This window comes from Salmo salar, chromosome ssa03 (assembly GCF_905237065.1).
Source record: "Salmo salar chromosome ssa03, Ssal_v3.1, whole genome shotgun sequence".
In the NCBI taxonomy this organism is placed as follows: domain Eukaryota; kingdom Metazoa; phylum Chordata; class Actinopteri; order Salmoniformes; family Salmonidae; genus Salmo; species Salmo salar.
The window spans coordinates 82,495,707-82,517,076 of NC_059444.1; the positions used below are offsets into that span (position 1 = coordinate 82,495,707).

Sequence of the window (21,370 nt, forward strand, 5' to 3'; positions counted from 1 at the left end):
TGTTTCTGCAAATTTGCAGCAGTAGTTTGCCACAACTAATTTGCATGTGAAAATATGCGCTTGCTGCAAATTTCTTCTGTTTGCCAGAAGCCAGCTTTTTTTGTTAAGGGAATAAATACATTATTTAATATAATTTGCAATCAGATGTGGTTATCTTCCTAAAATTATTTTTTTTAACAATGATTTTCACCAAAGCACACAATCTTCACAGAAGTGAACTAGCATGACAGTAACTTACTGTGTCACATAGAAATATTTTCTTGACTGATAAACGAAACTCTGGAATTTTTCTGAAGTGCTTCCTGTCCATTAGTTCTTCTAAGGTTGCCCCACGTCCATCTTTTCCATACAAAGATGATATCTTTTCATCATCGTCATCGTCATCATCCCTTTCATGGTCTTCATCATTTCCATCCTTGTAAGATCTGTCTCTTAAGATGGACAATAGCTCCTCTTTCCATTCCTAATAAAAATGTAAAACCATTACAAATGTGTAATGCACACTCTCTTCATTTGAAGCCAAGTCCTGTGTTACGAAACCACCAAGCCACCCAAATGGTGACCAACACATAGTATACAAATAGGAAACAAAAGGCAGTGCGCAAAACTAAAGATTTACACACAAGAAACTTAGGATGGCCCTTAGAGGCTACAGTCCAGCATCACAGCAATCTGACTAATTATGACCCACACCTCAAACTCACTCGCAGTTTACTACTGCTGTTACTAAAATTACTGCTCTGCTATTAGGCCTTTTACTACTACTACTGCCTACTGTCACTATTACACTATGGCAACTAAACCACAACTATTTATAATAGTCACAACTAGGCTGTCTCCACATCAATTCCATTCCCCTCCCGCAGAGGTTAAAACCTGTTGGGGATAGGGGGCAGTATTTGCACGGCCGGATAAAAAAACGTACCCGATTTAATCTGGTTACTACTCCTGCCCAGTAACTAGAATATGCATATAATTGTTTGATTTGGATAGAAAACACCCTAAAGTTTCTAAAACTGTTTGAATGGTGTCTGTGAGTATAACAGAACTCATTTGGCAGGCCAAAACCTGAGAAGATTGCAAACAGGAAGCGCCCTCTCTGACCATTTCTTGGCCTTCTTTGTCATCTCTATCCAAAACAGAGGATCTCTGCTGTAACGTGACACTTTCTAAGGCTCCCATAGGCTCTCAGAAGGTGCCAGAACGTTGAATGATGACTCTGCAGTTACTGGCTGAAAAACAGAAACTTCCGGTGAATTTACTAAATTACTCACGATAAACGTTCACAAAAAACATAACAATTATTTTAAGAATTATAGATACAGAACTCCTTTATGCAATCGCTATGTCCGATTTTAAAATAGCTTTTCGGTGAAAGCACATTTTGCAATATTCTGAGTAGATAGCCCGGCCATCATGGCTAGCTATTTTGACACCCACCAAGTTTGGCACTCACCAACTCAGATTTACTATAAGAAAAATTGGATTACCTTTGCTGTTCTTCGTCAGAATGCACTCCCAGGACTTCTACTTCAACAACAAATGTTGGTTTGGTTCCAAATAATCCATAGTTATATCCAAATAGCTGCGTTTGTTCTTGCGTTCAAGACACTATCCGAAGGGTGACGCGCCGGCGCATATCGTGACAAAAAAATTAAAAATATTTCATTACCGTACTTCGTCAAACGCTGTTTAACCTGTTGGGTCTAGGGGGCAGCATTTGCACGTCTGGATAAAAAAAATGTACCCGATTTAATCTGGTTACTAATCCTACCCAGTAACTAGAATATGCATATACTTATTATATATGGATAGAAAACACTCTAAAGTTTCCAAAACTGTTTGAATGGTGTCTGTGAGTATAACAGAACTCATTTGGCAGGCAAAACCCTGAGACATTTTCTGACAGGAAGTGGATACCTGATGTGTTGTATTGACTTTAAACCTATCCCATTGAAAAACACAGGGGTTTAGGAATATTTTGGCACTTCCTATTGCTTCCACTAGATGTCACCAGCCTTTACAAAGTGTTTTGAGTCTTCTGGAGGGAGATCTGACCGAACAAGAGCCATGGAACGATGATGGCCCATTAGACACCTTTGCGCGAGTTCATGTTGGGTACCCTCGTTCCAATACGTTATAAAAGAGTATGCATTCGTCCACCTTGAATATTATTCATGTTCTGGTTAAAAAAGGCCCTAATGATTTATGCTATACAACGTTTGACATGTTTGAACGAACGGAAATATATTTTTTCCCCTCGTTCATGACGAGAAGTCCGGCTGGCTTACATCATGTGCTAACGAGACGGAGATTTTTGGACATAAATGATGAGCTTTTTTGAACAAAACTACATTCGTTATGGACCTGTGATACCTGGAAGTGACATCTGATGAAGAGAATCAAAGGTAATGGATTATTTACATAGTATTTTCGATTTTAGATCTCCCCAACATGACGTCTAGTCTGTATCGCAACGCGTATTTTTCTGGGCGCAGTGCTCAGATTATTGCAAAGTGTGATTTCCCAGTAAGGTTATTTTTAAATCTGGCAAGTTGATTGCGTTCAAGAGATGTAAATCTATAATTCTTTAAATGACAATATAATATTTTACCAATGTTTTCTAATTTTAATTATTTAATTTGTTACGCTGACTTGACTGCCGGTTATTGGAGGGAAACGATTTCCTCAACATCAATGCCATAGTAAAACGCTGTTTTTGGATATAAATATGAACTTGATAGAACTAAAAATGCATGCATTGTCTAACATAATGTCCTAGGAGTGTCATCTGATGGAGATTGTAAAAGGTTAGTGCATCATTTTAGCTGGTTTTATGGTTTTGGTGACCCTGTCTTTGACTTGACAAAACATTACACACAACTCTTGTAAATGTACTGTCCTAACATACTCTAAATTTATGCTTTCGCCGTAAAACCTTTTTGAAATCGTAAAACGTGGTTAGATTAAGGAGATGTTTATCTTTCAAATGGTGTAACATAGTTGTATTTTTGAAAAATTTGAATTTTGACATTTATTTGGATTCAAATTTGCCGCTCTTGAAATGCACCTGCTGTTGATGGAGTGCACCACGGGTGGCACGCTAGCGTCCCACCTAGCCCCAAGAGGTTAAAATCTATTTTTATGCGATTTTTCTCGTAAAATAGCGATAATATTCTGACCGGGCGACGTTGTTTTCGTTCAAAGAATGAAAATGTAAAATGGACTCTTCACGTGCACGCGCGCGCCCGTTTCATTGTTCTCAGATCGACCACTATCCAAATGCGCTACTGTTTTTCAGCCAGGGACTGCAGAGTCATCATTCAACGTTCTGGCGCCTTCTGAGAGCCTATGGGAGTCTTAGAAAATGTCACGTTGCAGCAGAGATCCTCTATTTTCCATAAAGAGGCTATAGAAGGCCAAGAAATGGTCAGAGAGGGCACTTCCTGTGTGCAATCTTCTCAGGTTTTGGCCTGCCATATGAGTTCTGTTATACTCACAGACACCATTCAAACCGTTTTAGAAACTTTAGGGTGTTTTCTATCCAGATCATACAATTATATGCATATTCTAGTTTCTGGGCAGGAGTAATAACCAGATTAAATCGGGTACGTTTTTTATCCGGCCGTGAAAATACTGCCCCCTATCCTAAACAGGTTAAATATCTTTTATGTGCAACCTGGAATTGAAATTTAAAAGGACGAGTGCACATAGCAAGAAAACGCCCCTCAAATCTGTGCCGTTTGCCTGCAATGTTAGGCTACCTTGTATCGATGTTTCTTTTATCGTTGCTTCTTCTTTTAAATTAATGCAAGGTGTCAATTGGGTCAATGACAGACCTCGATTCAGATCTTAGTTTTAGTTACCTTGATATGTTTCAAAGAAGCCTTTCATTAATTGTACTATTCCTCATGACACCACTTTCAAAACATTGTGAGATTAGGATATAAACAGATGAAACAGATACTATTACCTCCTCTGTCATGAACTCAATCTCTGCGATGTACTTCGAGTCTGTCATATTGGCCTCCACCTGAATCATGACCGAGGTGCATGCCCCTTGGTTTCCAGAGGGCAGCAATTTTGTCTCACCCAAGATGGTGTTAATCAAGAAGCTCTTACCAGCTCCAGTCTTCCCAAAAACACCCACTATCTCTTTTTTGTCTTTCTCCAGCGTTTGGATTTTACCTCTGTTAGAAATGAAAGACGAAAACAAGTAAAGCAATTTAGTGGCCTGTACGCATCCCTCCACATTTAAAAATGCATACCTGGAGCCTCCCGAGTGGCACAGCGGTCTAAGGTACTACATCGCAGTGCTAGCTGCGTTACTACAGATCCTGGTTCGATCCCAGGCTGTGTCGCAGCCGGCTGCAACCAGGAAACCCATGAGGCGGTGCACAATTGACCCAGCATTGTCCGGGTTAGGGAAGGGTTTGGCCAGCTGGCATGTCCTTGTCCAATCTCGCTCTACCGCCTCCTGTGGCTGGCCGGGCGCATGCACGCTGACACAGTCACTAGGTGTACAGTGTTTCCTCCGACACATTGGTGCAGCTGGCTTCCGGATTAAGCGAGCATTGTGTCAAGATGCACTGCGGTGTGTTTCAGAGAACACACAGCTCTCTACCTTCACCTCTCTCATTGCAGCGATGGGACAAGACTAACTATCAATTGGGGAGAAAAATGGGTAAAAAAAAATTTTTTAATTATGCGTACCTGAGGAAGTCAATGAGTTTTGTAGAAGGCAGATCATCAAGTTTGCTTTTGACATGTTGCATGATCTTTTTCACCTCTGTCTTGGTTTCAGTTTCTGTCAGAGTTAAACACAGGTCACAAACCAGCTATAATCTTGTTCTACAATATATCATGTTAAATGGTTTCCAATTAAAAGAGTGTTTCTTAAAATGATTGTGGTCCATATAAACACCATCATCCACCTACCAAATGTTTCAGTTATTCTGGATGCAGCAACACATTGTCGTTTCTTTGTTTGTTTGTTTGCATGGGCCTCATCAGATTTCCTTTTGCCTGGAAACAATTGGAAACATCTTTCATTAATTAATACACAAATCATCCAGCAGCAGTCACAGATCTTCCAATCTCGTTATAGCCAATGCTGTTATGCAAATGAGTTGCATCAGTCGGTGAAAAATAATTTCAGATGATCCATTTACTGTGTGCATATGGTAAAGGGTACAAAGGGTACATGCAACTCAAGTGTAAAATATCTCATAATTCAATGCTTAACTGAGTGAGATTTATTATATGTTTTGGAAATATAGTATAATTACATTTTTCTCCTTGTCATTTTCTAAAATGAGTATTTTAGTATAACTTTTGTGTACATTTTTACATCATTTAGCAGACACTCTTATCCAGATCGACGTACAGTAGTGAATGCATACATTTCTTTATTTTTTATTTATTTTGGACTGGCCCCCCGTGGGAATCGAACCCACAACCCTGGCGTTGCACACACCATGCTGGCGTTGCAAACACCATGCTCTACCAACTGAGCCACAGTGAAGGTAAGTGGAGATCTGAAACAACTGTGCTTTTTACCTGGAATATTCACTTGAAGAGGGCGTATTTTACTGGTTGTGTCAGGTCCTGACCATAGAAAGATGTTATTTTCTATGGTAGAGTAGGTCAGGGCGTGACAGGGTATTTTTTCTATGTTTTCTATTTCTATGTTTTCAGGTTCTAGTTTTGTATTTCTATGTTGGGGTTTTGTTTGGGATGATCTCCAATTAGAGGCAGCTGGTCCTCGTTGTCTCTAATTGGAGATCATACTTAAGTAGGGTTTTTTTTCCACCTGGGTTTGTGGGAGATTGTTTTTGAGTAGGGTATGTTTCACCTCTGCATCACAGTTTGTTGTTTTGTTCTTTAGTTTATGTATTGCATAGTTTCACAGTGTAAATAAAATGTGGAACAACACACACGCTGCACTTTGGTCCGCTTCTCCTTACGACAACCGTGACAGGTTGAGGGTTCACTCTGAAGAAACACATAGATAATCAACAGGTTAACAAAGGAATCATTCCACAAAACTTACAACACAAACATATCACAATTGTTACCTTCTGTATAGCCTTTATCTATACTTTTCTTGCTTTAGTTTGAGATGCATTTTCTTTAATAATTTGGGTTTCTTCCTGTGTTGTTTTCACTGACTGGTGTTTATAGATTAGATGTTTGCTATGTTGTATAGTGTTGTGACTATGAGAAAGTGCTTGCTAAATACATTTGATTGTTATTATCTTAATGTTTTATTTTAGTCCTCGTGGAGTGCTCTGCTATCCTAATGTATGATAATTAATCTCTGTAAAATGGCCTAAGAAATATCCAAGCAGTGCCAAGAAGTGATTCCTTAGCTGTGACCATGGACAAATGAGATATAGATTTTACCCACCTGGTCATACACTGTTTCCCCCACTCCAGAGGTGTTCGTTGTGGGCACACTTCCTCCACATGTACCTAAGAGTTTATCCAATGACCTGGTGACAGACTCACAACAATTGTCATTTTGTTGACACCAACGGGACGTTATATTAAGTCAGTGATGAATAAAGAAATTATGTGTTTCTTACCTTTTAGTCTCTGATCGTTTAGGAGTTTGATTTCTGGGTTTTATGTTTTTTTGACGAGGCTCTTGATTGACCATCTCACCAGTAATCTGGAGACAGAAGCCGTGCTGAGTTATAGGGTGACACATATAAAGGTCTGTATGCTGATCTAAATAAAAAACTATGCATTTGGTTTAGTTAATTGTACTTTAGGGCTGAGATTTCATGTACTGTATATGGTTATATAGGAGGGTAAAGATGGTACATTTTCTGAGGAACTCTTGGAGGCCTTAATGGATACTGATGACCACGTGGCCGCTTGAATGTTCTTATCATCATCGGGTTGCTTCTGTTTCTGCAGTTAAAAAACAAAATTCTCTCAGTTTTTAGGCTCTGCCACGGTATATAGTCATTACTATATTAACAACATGTTTTTGTCATAAACATCAACATTATCCAAACCACAAGCTAGAAGAAGAAGCATTTTAATTTCACTGGTAGAATCAGAAAGTTTTGACTTCTTGGGCATTCGTCTGCTCATAGTGCACCACAAAGTCCAACATTCATAGCAAATGTAGATACTGCCCACTAGGTAGATGGGACGTGACCACAACCTTGGTTGATGGCGTTGGCGCCTGAAGAAATGGCAGCAGTTTTACGGGTGCCTAACCAATTGTGCTGTTATGTGTTTTTTTTCTCGTTATTTGTAACTTATTTTGTACATAATGTTGTACCACCGTATCTTACAGCAAAAAAGAGCTTTTGGATATCAGGACAGCGATCACTCACCTCGGATTAGACAAAGATTTTTTTATTCAACAAGCAGGACGCACAGGATGTACTTCGAACACATGACAAGGCCAACATCCCCGTCATTGGCAAGAGAAAGAGACGCAGGTATAGAGGACACAGAGCGGGGTGCCTCGTAAGGATCCGCAGAAGGAGAGTGGGAAAGCTGCCATTACCGTCAATATTACGTGCCAACGTGCAATCATTGGACAATAAATTAGACGAGGTACGATCCCGAATACTGTAACATCTTATGTTTCACGGAATCGTGGCTGAATGATGACATGGATATTCAGCTAGCGGGATATACAATGCACCGGGTACATAGAACAGCACACTCCGGGGAGACGAGGGGGGGGCGGTCTGTGCATATTTGCAAACAACAGCTGGTGCACAAAATCTAAGGAAGTCTCTAGATTTTGCTCGCCTGAAGTAGAGTACCTTACGAAAAGCGTAGACCACACTATTTGCCAAAGGGTTTTCATCCATACTTTTCGTGGCAGTTAATTTACTAAGACTGCACTCAGTCAGCTGTATGAGGAAATAAGCAAACAGGAAACCGCTCACCCAGAGGCGGCACTCCTTGTGGCCGGGGATTTTAATGCAGGCAACTTAAATCAGATTTACCTAATTTCTATCAACATGTTAAATGCGCAACCAGAGGGAAAAAAATTCTAGATCACCTGTACTCTACACACAGATGCATACAAAACTCTCCCTCGCCCTCCATTTGGTAAATCTGACCACAATTCAATCCTTCTGAGTACTGCTTACTAGCAAAAATTAAAGCAGGAAGCACCAGTGACTCGGTCTATAAAAAAAAGGTCAGATGAAGCAGATGCTAAACTACAGGACTGTTTCGCTAGCACAGACTGGAACATGTTCCGGGATTCTTCCCGATGGCATTGAGGAGTGCACCATCAGTCACTGGCTTTATCAATAAGTGCATCGAGACATCGTCCACACATTGACTGTACGTACATACCCCAACTAGAAGCCATGGATTACAGGCAACATTCGCACTGAGCTAAAGGGTAGAGCTGCCACTTTCAAGGTGCGGGACTCTAACCCGGAAGCTTATAAGAAATCCTGCTATGCCCTCTGACGAACCATCAAACAGGCAAAGCGCCAATACAGGACTAAGATGGAATCGTACTACACCAGCTCCAATGCTCGTCTTATGTGGCAGGGCTTGCAAACTATTACAGACTACAAAGGGAAGCACAGCCGCGAGCTGCCTAGTGACACAAGCCTACCAGACGAGCTAAATCACTTCTATGCTCACTTCGAGGCAAGCAACACTGAGGCATGCATGACACCATCAGCTGTTCCGGACAACTGTGTGATCACGCTCTCCGTAGCCAACGTGAGTAAGACCTTTAAACAGATCAACATTCACAAGGCCGTGAGAATTCTATTCATTTAATACAGCTCAGCGTTCAACACAATAGTACCCTCAAAGCTCAACACTAAGCTAAGGATCATGGGACTAAATACCTCCCTCTGCAACTGGATCCTGGACTTCCTGACGGCCCCCCCCCCTGCCCAGGTGGTGAGGGTAGGTAGCATCACATTCGCCACGCTGATCCTCAACACTGGAGCCTCTCAGGGGTGCGTGCTCAGTCCCCTCCTGTACTCCCTGTTCACCCATGACTGCGTGGCCAGGCACGACTCCAACACCATCATTAAGTTTGCAGACGACAACTGTGGTAGGCCTGATCACCGACAACGACAAGACAGCCTATAGGGAGGAGGTCAGAGACCTGGCCGGGTGGTACCAGAATAACAACCTATCCCTCAACATAATCAAGACGAAGGAGATGATTGTGGACTACAGGAAAAGGAGGGCCGAGCACGCTCCCATTCTCATTGATGGGGCTGTAGTGGAGCAAGTTGAGAGCTTCAAGTTCCTTGGTGTCCACATCACCAACAAACTATCATGGTCCAAACACACCAAGACAGTTGTGAAGAGGACACGACAAAGCCTATTCCCCCCTCAGGAAACTAAAGATTTGGCATGGGTCCTCAGATCCTCAAAAAGTTTGACAGATGCACCATCGAGAGCATCCTGACTGGTTACATCACTGTGTCATGACGTGGCCCTCTTTGGATATAGCAAGCACCAACCCCCTCTCTCTCACCACCTCTCTCTTCCCCCTACACCCAGGCTCTGTTATCTCAGGTCGTAAATTCCTAGAGGAGATTCTCCTAAGGGCCAGGCAGTATAGAGAGAGGGTTTCACATAGAGAGAACAAAGGAACTTCTTCTACATCACAGAACCTGAGAACTGAACAATGTCCATGTTTTGGAGAATGTGTAAACAGTCGGTGGAGAATCCAGCTATGACCGGTCCATTTTGTTTAATGTTTGTGACCTCATGAGAGACAATACAGCCACATTACCATAACTCTGTTTATACAAGGGCCTCCGTTAGGAGGTATGCATCTAATTATTGTATAAAATGAATGAGTAAAGATGAAACTATTTGTGAAATGATGTAATGTGATTTTAAATTGTTTAATGAAAGAGAATCCAATTCCCTTTTAAAGTTTAACTACGTCATTGGCCCGCCACATGAGCACAGACATTGATCTGGCGTCATGGGACAGCCCTTTTTACTGTACCGAATATAACCCCCACCTGGAGAAGTCCACTTCAGACCATGCGTACCTTGATTACCGAGAGGACTAAGGTTTGAGTAGAGACCATGCATTCCACGGTTGTTGAATTCCTAACCAAACCACATGGAGCATTGGCTGCACTGGTGGAAATGGTTAAACTCTGAGACTATCGATACCGACAGAATAAGAGCAAATCTTCGATACTAATTACTAGTCTGCAGCTAGAATTTATGTTGACTGAATGCGAAGACCGACAACCGCCGAAACATCTATCTATAAGAACATTTCAGAACTCTGAAGTATCCATTCTAACCAAAGACTTCGTAGAAGAGAGAGACGGGCCGATGAACTTTCCAACAGAAAGACGGACGATTCCAACAGAGATCACGACGACTCACTGAGCATAAATATATATAGATTGCAATTATTCCCGAATGAGTGAGCGTTCATGTGCAAAGGGTTAGCCTTTCAATTATTATACTTATCAACTGTGTAGTGACTCTTGTCTTTCCCGGCCTTCTCAGTCCACACCCACTTCCCTTAACCAACCAAACCGCCATATCGGTTTAGCCCACTAGGGAACATCCCCTATCATTTCCTTGTAACCACATATCTATTGTTTGTTTGTGTATTTCTGTGATTATTTAGTTAGTTAGTAAATAAATGATTAAGACAATTGATGTATGGATGATTCATAGCAAAGACTGGGTTTGTGCAGATAACCAACAACTTTCAACATTTGGAATGAGACTAACGTGAGGTAAAGAATAATTCATTAATTAGAAGACTAATTGATCGGATATTAAAATATCTGAAAAGTTATATTAGGAAAATTATAACTTTGTAATCTGAAGATTTTCCTTGGTGCCCCGACTTCCTAGTTAATTACATTTACATGATTAGTTTAATCACGTATTAATAATTACAGTGGATTGATTTGATAAAATAAGTCTTCACTTTAATGATGCCAAAAACACGACAACTGCCTGGTACGGCAACAAGGCACTACAGAGGGTAGTGCGTACGGCCGAGTACATCACCGGGGCCAAGCTGCCTGCCATCCAGGACCTCTACACCAGGCGGTGTCAGAGGAAGGCCCTAAACATTTTCAAAGACCCCAGCCACCCCAGTCATAGAATGTTCTCTCTAGTGCCACATGGCAAGCTGTACCAGAGTGCCAAATCTAGGACCAAAAGGCTTCTCAACAGTTTTTACCCCCAAGCCATAAGACTCCTGAACAAGTAATCAAATGGCTATCCAGACTATTTGCATTGTCGCGCCCCCCAGCCCCTCTTTTAGGCTGCTGCTACTCTCTGTTTATCATATATGCATAGTCACTTTAACTATACATTCATGTGCATACTACCTCAATTAGCCCGACTAACCGGTGCCTGTATATAGCCTCGCTACTGTTATTTTCCACTGTCTTTTTACTGTTGTATTTATTTCTTTACTTATCTATTGTTCAGCTAATACCTTTTTTTTTTTAATATCACACTGTTGGTTAAAGCTTGTAAGTAAGCATTTCACTGTAAGGTCTACACCTGTTGTATTCGGCGCACGAGAAAAATAAAGTTTGATTTGATTGGTTTACTTCGAACGACCAACACACAGTAATCTCAGAACATACTGTAGTGGAATTTTTTTTTTATGTTTGTTTTTCACTAACGTTTGTCATCATGCCCGTGTGTTGTTCTGTCTGGCTGTCATAACTACAATCAACCGTGAAAATTAGTCATCTTTCACTGTTCTACCTACCAAAGATTTACCCCGATGCTGCCAGTGGTTTGCGGCTATCGAGAATGATGCTTACGGTGACCAAAGATTATCAGAGGGATTTTCTGGCTGAACGGAATCCATTTAGTGTACAGCTGAGAAGTGATGCGACACTGTACCATAACTTTCTCTCTTCACAACAAAATGGACGTTTCTTGATTAGAAGTAACGTAACATTCGCTGGAATAGGTAAATTAGCTAGCTAACATTACAGTCCTGCATTGAACTCTGTAACCCACCAGCTAAATCATATAGCTAGCTATCTTTTGGATGGACACTGTCAATCAATTTCGCCTATGCCATTGTAGTCACTACAGGTTGACATGGGAGCGAATATTCATTACTGTCCCATCTTGTCCTGTACAAATGTTTCCCGTCCTGTCTTCATCCCGTTGCAGTTCTATAACCCTGGAACTTTCCTGTCTCATCTGAATAAAAATCACTCCCGTCCTGTGCACATTTTTTACGTGCAGAAATATGAAATAACTTCCTCCTAGCTGCTTTTCCTCTCTGATTCAGAGGGATTGGGCTAAATACGGAAGACATATTTCAGTTGAATTAATTCAGTTGGACAACTGACTAGGTATCCCCCTTTCCTTTCCTATCTCTTTTCTGTCTGTCCCCACTCTGCCCCACACGAGTTGTAGTCTTTCAGAGACTGGAAAACATGTGCCAGATTTGTAGATTTAGCAATTAATCCCCTGATAGGAACATCACTGAAAAGACGTCCAATGGATCTATAATCATAATCTGTGTAACAGTAGTTATTGTACACCAAGTTTGTAAAGTACCTTGATAAATGCTTTGTGTTTTTCTCTAAATGCAGACCGTGGTCCTATTTTTGGAATCAAGTTGATGAAGTCTTTCTCCTTAAGGGAGAGGAAACTTTCTTCATCAATTTCTTCATCTGAAATTAAGGAAATATACATTTTAGGCATCTCAATATCATAAAATAATAATTACTGTATCAAATTAACAAATAAACATACATGTTTACAATTGAGGTGATATCTTTACTTGAATGTATAATAATACCATGTACAATAATAAATCAATTATTTTAATCAAATCAATCAATAATTGTGTTAATACACAATGTATTATACAATGTATAATAATACATCACAAATATATTCACCTTCAAACCTCTGAATCAAGTCACTGTGGTTCCACTCAGTTAATTTGTCTCTGACGAAATCAAATGATGCCATGAGACTTCACTATGAAGGGAGAGACATTTTTTACAATTTAGATCATTTAGATATTTGTGGTAGTCGATATCACATTAACTTTATTCCAAAAGGTGTATGTGCAACTATAAAGAAAAACATGATTATTTATTAAAACAACAAAAGCACATGCCATTCAGTATTTAAGCTTCATTTTCAAGAGAAAATCACGTTCTCATGTTCTTGTGAATCCTAACCAGTTTGTAATTGCAGGATGTCCGCAGGAATTTTTGAGACACTTATTTGTTCTCAAGAGAGGAAAGTTTCTCTGAATATAAGTATATCTGTCTTTTCACCCCTTATCTACATATTCTTTTTTTTAAATATATGTAATGATTCTACTATTTACTTTGCTATAACTATTTGAAAGGTTGAGGCGCCTTTCAAGACCCTTATTTTGTATTATTTACCTCTGCAACACATTCACTTTTCATTTCTCTTTTACTTCTGATCTTCATATTGTTTTGTCTTTTAATTCTCATTATGGATGCAAATTTTGGTCAATTTTGCTGCCGACTAACTAACTAAATTAATTCCAAAAAGTACAATTATGTGACCATTGAAAATACTATGCATGGGTACAAGAACCTGACATTTTTCATTAAGTTAAAAAACATAAGAATAGCAAGCCTATCATCTCATATTTATTGAACATGCAACTACAGTAATGAAGCAGACAATGTAATACATCATTTTTTACCATTTTCCAAAATGCAATTAGCAGAAAACACTGCTCTTAAAGATGCACTGATGCATGTGGTTTCATGTGACAGAGATCAGTGGTGTAGAGTACTTAAGTAAAAATACTTTAAAGTACTACTTAAGTACTTTTGAGGGGTATCTGTACTTTGCTATTTATATTTTTGCCAACTTTTACTTTTACTACACTACATTCCTAAAAAAAATAATGTACTTTTTACTCCATACATTTTCCCTGACACCCAAAAGTATTCATTACATTTTGACAGGAAAACGGTCCAATTCACACACTTATCAAGATTACATCCCTGGTCATCCCTACTGCCTCTGATCTGAAGGACTCACTAAAAACAAATGCTTCTTTGTAAATTATGTCTGAGTGTTGGAGTGTGCCCCTGGCTATCCGTCAATAAAGAAAAACAAGAAAATTGTGCCATCTGCTTTGCTTAATATAAGGAATTTGAAATGGTTTATACTTTTACTTTTGATACTTAAATACATTTTAGCAAATCCATTTACTTTTGATATTTAAGTAAATTTAAAACCAAATACCTTTAGACTTTCAATCAAGTAACATTTTACTGGGTGACTTTCACTTTTACTTGAGTCATTTTCTATTAAGGTATCTATACTTTTATGACAATTGAGTAATTTTTCCACCACTGACAGATGAATATCTCCATTAGAAACTTAGAAAGAGGGGAAATATAAATATGCAACAACTTGGACGGGTTTTTAATATGACCTCTTGAGCTGACAAAAATCCTAGTCACCAAAATCAGGTACTAAGTTTTATTTTTATCGATAAAAATAAAAAAAGTCTGATATGTAAGTCTAACATTTATGTCTGGTTTCAGCTCCTCCAATGGTGTGTATTATTACACTGCCATCAAGTGGATGTAAGTGCTACTACATGACTTAGTTTCATAACAGCCCATTTTATAATGTTCATTGGCTCAGAGAGGCTCATGTGAGTTGTATGGTGTAGCTGTGGCTCTGAGTATTGTTTATTCATCCTATGTAATGTACAGTATTCCCAGTGAATTTGGTGATGCGTTTTTTTTTCTAATATCCAGAGAAATTAGTAATTAATTTTGTCAGGTTTATGTCCCATCCTGATATTATGCAAACTTAATGTAATGTGAGTATGAACAGATTTTTTTGTTTCAAAGTGGCAGCATGAATTAAGTTAGCTTGAATTAGTGTTTAGCTTAGGTAAAATTTGATTTAGAATTTGATTACTATCTTGAAATATGATAATTCAATGCTAAAGTTATTGCAAATGACATAAGAAAGTGATACATGTTTTACAGACATTACAAAACTGTTGTATGATAGAAGTAACCTCCACTCTACTGGTTAATTGATGAAACATGCTCTTTTTCTATGGCCAAATAGAAAGTCACGTCAAACCAAATATCGAGTTGATTTCAGTTGGTTTTATCACTACCAATGATTTTTTGCTAAATTACAGATTTTTCCAGAACCATAGACTAGTTTCAGGGTGAGGAAACAACTCAACTTAAGTTTTAAAATACTGAACTTCCCCTTTAAGTAAAAACTAATAGAAGATGTGTTTATCCTGTATCTAGTCCCCCCATTTGAAAAAGTCATAAGTATTTGGACAAATAAAAATTCACAGGACAAATACAAATTCAGTGTTACGAAATCGATTAACTAGCCGGCTAATATTATTGCACTTGTTAACTCTAGGGGTCTTGGGCCAACCTGCAGAGGGCACACTACATCACATATCTCTGCCCAGGTCTCAGCTAGAGATACACAAGGATCACCTCCCTCACTAGGGAGAACCATTTCCTGGGAATCACTGTTTATGTATTCTCAGAAAATGTTGTGATGTTTTTTTCCCCCTGTTCAGAGAAGTTAGTCATTGAAGTTGTTAGGTTTATGTCTTATCGTACATCCTGATATTACCAGGTTCTGACCAATAGATGGTATTGTCCCCTAATGGTGCTGTTCCCTCAATGTTAAAAGTATAGTTCACCTAAATTACTAAATCACATATTGGTTTCCTTACAATGTAAGCAGTTTATTATGGACAAGGTATGGCAGCAACCCATGCTTTGGTTGGAGGGCTCTGCTAAGTTAAAATATGGAATCGTTTTTTTAAACGGAACAGAGCGTTTTAGCAACATGAAACCTTGTTAAAATATGTTCATATACACCCTAAGAAGAATATCACACTTTTTATTTAATTTTTTCTGACAAGCAAGCACTTAGATATTGTCATTTTCACGTTTTCATACTTTCATAGAATGTTTGGGAATGACGTAGAGTAAGACATTTGTAAAAACTTCTATAGCAATATAGTGGGAAAGCAGCTGTGCATTTTGACACTTTATAGACACTGCACTTTGAACTGGACTGTGTGTTAACATGCAATAGCAACAGTGCAACTTTAGATAATTAGAAAGCATTGGCCACAAGCCACAAAATACACCTGAATGGAGTTCTGCAAATATGCAAATACTATGGGAGTCCTATTACATTTGGAAACTTTACAGTCCTATTGATCAAACAACCATGAAAAGTTAGGCTCTCTCTCCCTCAGTTGCTTCTGCACATCAACAACAACAACAAGATCAACAACTAATGCTAGCCAGAGTGAGATAAGCAAATATCTAACAAGGGAACAGTAGATAAACCCTCAAACTTTTCAGCTTGTAGTTGGCCATCAAAATTGCCTGCTCGCCCTTCTGCAGCTTGCCTGCCAATGCATGATTGTTCCAACCCACATTTTGACAACTGAATGGGAACTTGCCTGCCTGCTCGCCAATTTGATCGATCCCAAATACATTTGATTGACAAGTAAGATATATGCTAACTGTGGATAACAGTCGTTCAAGTTCACCATAGCTAGCAAGCAAAGTGATTCACATTTCTTCCTAGCTAACCAAATGACACATGCAACTATAGCTGTAGCCACTGAAAAGGTGTGTAAAAGTTGCCCACACCCAAAGACATGACATCCTCCCAAAAGCAGGAAAGTTAGCTACTGTAGCTAACACATTGCCAGCCTTAGTTACATTTGTCCGTTTTTGTCCAAAGTATTGATTCATTGAAACTGAAACAGTGATCATTCTGAATGGGTGGAGGCAGCAAACAATGTACCAGGCCAGCTGTGATTTACAACCTGATAGCAATACTTTGTTGGACTACCAAGAAATGTATTGGTGAATTATATTAATCATATACTGAACTGAATCCATCTATTCTGCCAACAATACCTTACCCCAGGTCATGGAATTTTTGGGTAAAATATAACCTATTTGTAAAACCTCTTATAAAGTTGGTTTCGTAGCATAAACTAGGAATTTGATATTTTTACTGAAATTATGATTGTCTGTTTCATATCTGCCAAGTATAACTGAATTTACAAACGCCCTAAACATGGTTGTTCTGACTGGTGTAAGTAAACATCTGCCTAATAAATGGAATAAAATGTTTGCCAGTAACACAGTTACAGTCATGAACCCTCTTGATAACATGAAAACACCCTAGCAGCTCTACCAGGGCTCTACCAAGGGTGAGTAAAAGGTTTAGAGTGTTTTTCTCTTGTTTATTGTACGTCTGTAAGTAGCTAACAAGCTAGCCAACTTTAGCCAGTTAGCTTGTGTGCTTGACTGCCATTTTGATTCAGAATGTTCAGATCAACCCTACTCCAACACTCAACGCTCCAACGCTACTCCAATCTGACAACACTCTAAATTTACAAATGCCCAGAGCGCACTCTGAGCGCACTCTGACACTCTAGAGTGAATTTACAAATGCACCCAAAGTTGCAAATCTTTTACATTACAAAATCTTCTCATTTGTAGGAATTTTAGCATTTCATTATCACCTTTTAAGATATTATTCAAAATCTGAATCAATTTAGACAAGCTTAACCCTAATCAAAGATAATTTAATAAATGTTGCTACTTATATAAAAAAAAAAAAATATATATATATATATATATATATATATATATATATATATATATATTTATACTCACATAAAGTTGCAAATCCCTTCAAAATTACTGATTTGTTTTCTTACTCTGAAAGCAGTCCTAAGCAATTTCAGGCTTTTCTAAGCTGTGTCTTTCAAACACCTTTTGCATGAGGAAATTGAAATGACTGCAAAGTTATGTCTTTCCTTTAAATGAGCCCACACTGATCTACTGAGAGTTGACCATGAAATGTGTGAAAAGTTTAAACAAAAACATGCTGACACACCACATAAAGGCAATGTTCAGCAAATATATATTCTGTGCTACTGACACGGCCCTCTAGCAAGAAAACACACTGAACAACAGGAGTATGTGGCGTTGAAATAGTACAGCAGTATGGGTATACTGTAGGTGTGGCTGTACTTTGTCATGTTGTGAAGCAGTTTAACGTTTATTGGCATGAGTTTTGCCCTGGAGGCATAACTGAGCGGTTTCTGCTAGAAGGCCCAACTGCAGTCAAAATTGGTTATATCGTAAAAATGTATAAAAACAAAAATTAGCTTTCAGGAATTCATTTAAGGTTACGTTTAAAATCAAATTTTATGACTTTGTGGCAGCTAGTGACTACTCTGCAGACCGCTAAAATATACCTTTTGGCTGGACAGCCAAAACAGATCATCGCTAATTTTGTTGTATAACCCACAGTAAAGCAAGGCATGAGTTTCAGTTTCAAAGGAAACCATTGTTACAAAAAGTATGTACGTTTATCTAGGGCAGTGTTTTGCAAGGCAACATTTCAGAGAAATAGAATGGAAACTTTGGTAAAAAGCAACAAAAGAAAAAAATCGAATTACGAAGACAAAAGACATTTAAAAATGAACATGGTTACAAATGATTGAAAACACTAGGACACACTACTAGCATGAAGAAATCTAGTGTGTTTGTGGTAACATTCCACTCCTTGCCACTCCTTGGTGCATTTATCAAGAAGGCACGCCAGCGCCTGTTCTTCCTCAGGTGGCTGAAAAAAACTTGGCACCAGTTTCTACAGATGTACCATTGAGCTGCATACTGACTGGCTGTATCACCGCCTGGTACGGCAGCTGCATCCCTCTCCACCACAAGGCTCTACAGAGAGTGGTGAAGGCTGCAAAGTTCATCACTGGGGGCGAGCTCTGAAGCATTAAAACTGCTGAACAGCTTATCAATGACTGTCTACGCACACCACTCCACACATTCCCACCCACACACACTGACGGACACCCACATTCATTAATTTACACACACACACACACACACACACACACACACACACACACACACACACACACACACACACACACACACAGTGTATCCTGTGCACGTGACGAATAAACTTTGATTTGATTTTGATTGATTCTTGACATGCCGTACAGCCAGACTGTTTGGCATGACAAGAAGTGGAAAGTAGTGGAATGTTAGCACAAGCACAAACACAAGACTATAACATATTTAACTTTAAATCCTCATAGACTTCCTGCTGTCAGTCATATCTCCCAACACTCCAATGCAGATTAGGAGCATAGTGACTGTAGTATTCTGACATCCTGCTCTGGAAGAGGGACCACTTGCTGCCCTTTGTTCAACGGTCGAGAACCATCCCAGGCCATCCCATTCATCAGCGGTAAGCTGCTGCTGCCATTGGTAGAAGAATGGGATTAGACATGTTACTGTAAATGTACATACTTCCCATCAAAATACATAAGAATACACACTATGAGAATACACACTATGAATACACACATACGAATACACACTATGAGAATACACACATAAGAATACACACTATGAGAATAAACACTATGAGAATACACACTATGAATACACACATAAGAATACACACTATGAGAATACACACTATGAGAAAACACACTATGAATACACACATAAGAATACACACTATGAGAATACACACATAACAATACACACATAAGAATACACACTATGAGAATACGCACTCTGAATACACACACATGCGAATACCCACTATGGGAATGCACACTCTGAATACACACACTAATACACACTATGGGAATACACACTCTGAATACACATATATATGAATACACTCTGTCCACAAAACTGCACTGAACTCTGCAGCAGTACCTTACAATATTGTAGCAGGAATGATCTGGTAACTGATCTTTAATAATATTGTATGCTGTCTATAAGAAGGCAGTGATTGTTTAAGCAACAAAATAATTACCAAGTTTAAAGAAGAAAGTGGGGGAAATGCAATGCACACAATGTTGCAATATTCCAAACATGCAGAAATGAGTTGAAGTTTTGATGGAGAGACAAATACTTAATGTATTAAAACTGTACAAGCCCTACGTGAGGGCCATCTATTTGAAATATGATGGTCATTTTGGGAAGCTTTTCAAGTTACCGGGGCCGTCCTAATGTCCCTCCATGTTTCAGCTACTCATAGTGGGAGAGCAATAGTAATAAATGATATGACATTTAGCTAACTCTTATTCAAAGGGACTTAGTCATTTTATTTTTATTTAACCTTTATTTAGCTAGGTAAGTCAGTTAAGAACAAATTCTTATTTACAATGACAGTTTACCCCGGACGACGCTAGGCCAATTGTGCGCCGCGGTGCTTGAGGTGTCACTACAGACCCGGGTTTGATCCCAGGCTGTGTCACAACCGGCCATGACCGGGAGTCCCATAGGGCGGCGCACAATTGGCCCAGCGTCGTCCTCGTTAGGGGAGGGTTTGGCCTGGAGGGCTTTGTGGCAGGCCGGGCGCCTGCGGGCTGACTTCATTTGAACAGTGTTTCTTCCGACACATTGGTGAAGCTGGCTTCTGGGTTAAGCGGGCGGGTGTTAAGAAGCGCGGTTTGGCGGATCATGTTTCGGAGGATGCATGACTCGAGCTTCAAAAAACCACACATCATACCCAACACCACAAACCAGTAGTAGCACATCACAAAGGAATACTTACACTGAGTGTACAAAACATTAAGGCACCTTCCTAATTTTGAGTCGCACCCCCACTTCCCACAGTTTTGTCAAGTTGGCTGGATGTCCTTTGTGTGGTGGACCATTGTTGATACACACGGGAAGTTGTTGAGCTTGAAAAACCAAGCAGTGTTGCAGTTCTTGACACAAACTGACTACCATACCCCCATTCAAAGGCACTTAAATATTTTGTCTTGTATGGTAGTATGTGATTACTATGCTTACTTTTGGCTGTATCCTAGAATTTGCCACCAGCTCACAGCAGAGACCATATTTTCCTCTGGGAGTCAATGTGCAGTTGGAGCTGGATTTAATTAAAGTACTCCCCTTCTGTTGATGTTCCACCTTCAAAGAATATAAACTCAGCAAAAAAAGAAATGTCACTTTTTCAGGACCCTGTCTTTCAAAGATAATTCGTAAAAATCAAAATAACTTCACAGATCTTCATTGCAAAGGGTTTAAACACTGTTTCCCATGCTTGTTCAATTAACCATAAACAATTAATGAACATGCACCTGTGGAACGGTCGTTAAGACACTAACAGTTTACAGACGGTAGGCAATTAAGGTCATAGTTATGAAAACTTAGGACACTAAAGAGGCCGTTCTACTGACTCTGAAAAACACCAAAAGAAAGATGCCTGGCGTCCCTGCTCATCTGCGTAAATGTGCCTTAGGCATGCTGCAAGAAGGCATGAGGACTGCAGATGTGGTCAGATGGTACAAAAAAATACA

General features: G+C 39.3%; 1 protein-coding gene across 10 annotated transcripts in view; it reads right to left on the reverse strand.

Moving 5' to 3' along the window:
• Positions 1-18,015, reverse strand: part of LOC106601847 (nuclear GTPase SLIP-GC) — a 79,186-nt gene extending 61,171 nt beyond the window's left edge. For 5 of the 10 annotated variants that reach the window (XM_045715625.1, XM_045715627.1, XM_014194252.2 and 2 more), the window contains exons 1-11: positions 17,694-18,012; positions 12,888-12,969; positions 12,541-12,656; positions 6,829-6,918; positions 6,588-6,673; positions 6,410-6,494; positions 5,940-5,994; positions 4,939-5,025; positions 4,714-4,807; positions 3,974-4,190; positions 239-463 (exon numbers count right to left, since the gene is read on the reverse strand). In XM_045715625.1, the coding sequence (XP_045571581.1) occupies positions 239-463; positions 3,974-4,190; positions 4,714-4,807; positions 4,939-5,025; positions 5,940-5,994; positions 6,410-6,494; positions 6,588-6,673; positions 6,829-6,918; positions 12,541-12,656; positions 12,888-12,960 (1,128 nt within the window). In that variant the 5' untranslated portion in view covers positions 12,961-12,969; positions 17,694-18,012. Of the gene's footprint in view, positions 1-238; positions 464-3,973; positions 4,191-4,713; positions 4,808-4,938; positions 5,026-5,939; positions 5,995-6,409; positions 6,495-6,587; positions 6,674-6,828; positions 6,919-12,540; positions 12,657-12,887; positions 12,970-17,693 lie in introns of all 10 variants that reach the window. The other 5 variants (XR_006769255.1, XM_045715628.1, XM_045715624.1 and 2 more) reach the window with 4 other exon arrangements.
• Between the last annotated feature and the right edge of the window lie 3,355 nt (positions 18,016-21,370).